This window comes from Entamoeba nuttalli, assembly GCF_000257125.1.
Source record: "Entamoeba nuttalli P19 unplaced genomic scaffold asmbl_8065, whole genome shotgun sequence".
NCBI classification, from domain to species: domain Eukaryota; phylum Evosea; order Mastigamoebida; family Endamoebidae; genus Entamoeba; species Entamoeba nuttalli.
Window position 1 is genome coordinate 1 of NW_008578943.1, and position 2,515 is coordinate 2,515.

At 27.7% G+C, this 2,515-nt stretch overlaps 2 protein-coding genes across 2 annotated transcripts; both read left to right on the forward strand.

Moving 5' to 3' along the window:
• Positions 1 to 5: 5 nt before the first annotated feature.
• ENU1_180000 (hypothetical protein) lies at positions 6 to 356 on the forward strand (the record flags this gene model as incomplete). Its single annotated transcript, XM_008861451.1, has 1 exon — positions 6 to 356. The coding sequence occupies one exon, from the start codon at positions 6 to 8 to the stop codon at positions 354 to 356; it is 351 nt and encodes a 116-aa protein (XP_008859673.1).
• A 209-nt stretch (positions 357 to 565) lies between these two features.
• Positions 566 to 1,839, forward strand: ENU1_180010 (hypothetical protein; the record flags this gene model as incomplete). Its single annotated transcript, XM_008861452.1, has 2 exons — positions 566 to 1,252; positions 1,333 to 1,839. 2 exons carry the CDS (start codon positions 566 to 568, stop codon positions 1,837 to 1,839), a joined length of 1,194 nt encoding a protein of 397 aa, XP_008859674.1.
• Between the last annotated feature and the right edge of the window lie 676 nt (positions 1,840 to 2,515).

Below are 2,515 nucleotides of genomic sequence, written 5' to 3' on the forward strand. Positions count from 1 at the left end.
TTTTCATGGCTTTTTCCCTTACTAAACGTCAATTTATTGAAGAAGAAAATGATGAAGCACAAAGAAAACGTATTAATAAACCAGATAATTATCCACTAAAAAGACCTTCAGTTTTTCCCCATCTTGAAGTATCAGTTGAAGAACTCATTCGAATGAGTGGTAAAACATCTTTCACCCCTGAGGAAGTTCAGAACATTGCACTAATAGCAGTGAGAAATAACCAAAGTAGAATAAGGGAAGAGTATGAAAAGATTTTAAATGAAAAGTTAAAAGAACAAAACGAAGTATTTGAGGCATATCAACGACAATACTTAGAAAAGCAATATAATATGCAAGAAATGCCATATTATCTTTGATTGTTGTTTATTAATTTATTGGTTTTATTAGCGTTCAAGTTTGTCTTTTATAATCTCTTTTTTTCACAAAAGAATGAAAGTTGATAACTAACTAAATAAAAACTAAGAGAAACTATATGTTGTATAAAGATAAAATATGAGAAGAAAAGATATTTTAAAAAATACAAAATAAAAATAAAAAGAACAAGGAAAAACAAAAACGATAAGGGATGAGTAATAACACGAAAAGGATAGGAAAGAAAACAATTGTATGGAATAGGAAAGATGAACAAGAGGATGATAGGGAAGAAACAGAAGATGAACAAGAGGAAGAAATGGGAAGGATGTTTGAAAGGGAGGAAGAGGTTGATGAAATGATAGACTTTTTTGAGGAAGTTGTTGAAGAGTTAGAAGATGCAATAGAGAAATATGGAAAGATGAAGAAGATGAAGAAAGATATTAAAGCTAATACAAGAAATAAAATTAAAGAGATGGAAGACTTGTCTATACAATTAAAAGAGTCAATTGGAAGACAAAAAGGAATGATGAAAGAATTAGAGGATAGAAGAAAAGAACGAATGGAAGCGATGGAACGAATTGAAAAAGCAGAAAGAAGAGAAGAAAATTATTACGGGAAATTTAGAATTGAAGGGGGGAAGATAGAGTTTTCAGGAATTAATTTGAAAGAAAAAATGATAGAAAAAGAGTTTTATGAAGACAAAACAAGAGGACTTCAGAAAGAAAAGGTTGAATTAGAAAGACAAATAAGAAAAATCGAAAAAGAATTTGAAGGAAGAGAAATTAGACTACAAAAAGAAAATGAAGAACTAAGAGCAGAAAAAAAGAGACTAGAAGAGAGTATTGAAAGAATGAAAGGATTAAGTCCTGAGATGAAGATAAAGAAAAAAGGAAGCAAAGTTTGAAAAGAAAAATCAATTCGATCAAATATTTAAAATAATTTCAACTCACTAATAAGTAATATGAATTAACTGAATAGGGAGATAGCAAAGAAAAGGAGGAAGAAGAAATACTGAAAGAAATACAAGAAATTTTAAAATCACCACTAAGAGAAAAAAATTTAAAACAAGGGTGGTCAAGAGAAGAAACATTAAGTGAGGAATTTAACAAAGAGGCAAAAGTCCAAAGAAGGGTTAGAACAGAAGAAGTTCAAAGAAATGGAGGAACAAGACTAACTGGAAAAGACACAAAAGAAAGGGTACTTATTCAAAGTGCTTGTAAAAGACTTCAATTTGGGGAACCTGGCAAGTCAGAAATCCAATTTAAGTCACAAAGAAGGCTTGGTGTTTCTCCAGTCAAAGAGACTAAAATTGTCATCACTAATCTAAATGATGGAAGTATTTCTATGGAAGAATATAGTTCCATTGATCAGTCTGAAAATCTACGTTTCTCTCAAAAACCATCGAAGTTAACCAAACTTAAGATGCTCTTACTTTTTATTGCAATTATGGCATTTGCATCAATTTTTATCATATTCTTAAGTTAATTCATCTTTTCTTTATCTATGAGTGTTAACAAAATACTTAATCGTTCCAATGGTTCTAAAAAGGTATAATACCTTATTAAAAGTCTATCCAACTGAGAGTATGGTAATAAGAAAATTTGTGGTATTAATGTTTTATTAAGTTAATATGACATCCACTATAATAACAACTACAAAAAAGAAGTTTTATAATAAATAAAGATAGTTTATATTTATAAATCTAGATAAGTTGTGGTTTTGGTGAATATATTATAATGTGTTTTTGCAATAAAATGTTTATCTTAGATATAACTTCAAAGGAAGAATAACTATTATGCATTAATTATAATTTTTCATATAAAACAAGAAACAGTTCATTCTTCATTAATTATTCATAATATTTATTGACATTGAATTGTAATTACATCAGTTGTTATTTTCTTATTGGGTGTTTATATAAAATTTTAATATATAATGTTTAACAGTTCAAAATAAATAATCAATTCATAAAAAGTAATAAATTAAGCATTGATAAAACCCGTTTAGTTATTCTTGTTTTGCCAAGACTAGTCAAATTTTTATTGTTTACTAATTCTGTGTCATACGTTTTGTTTGTGATGGAAGCATTTTCCATAATATTTATCTTGTTCTTTATTCTATTTTTAGCTTATTTAATAATGTCAATGTCAATTTTTAATTC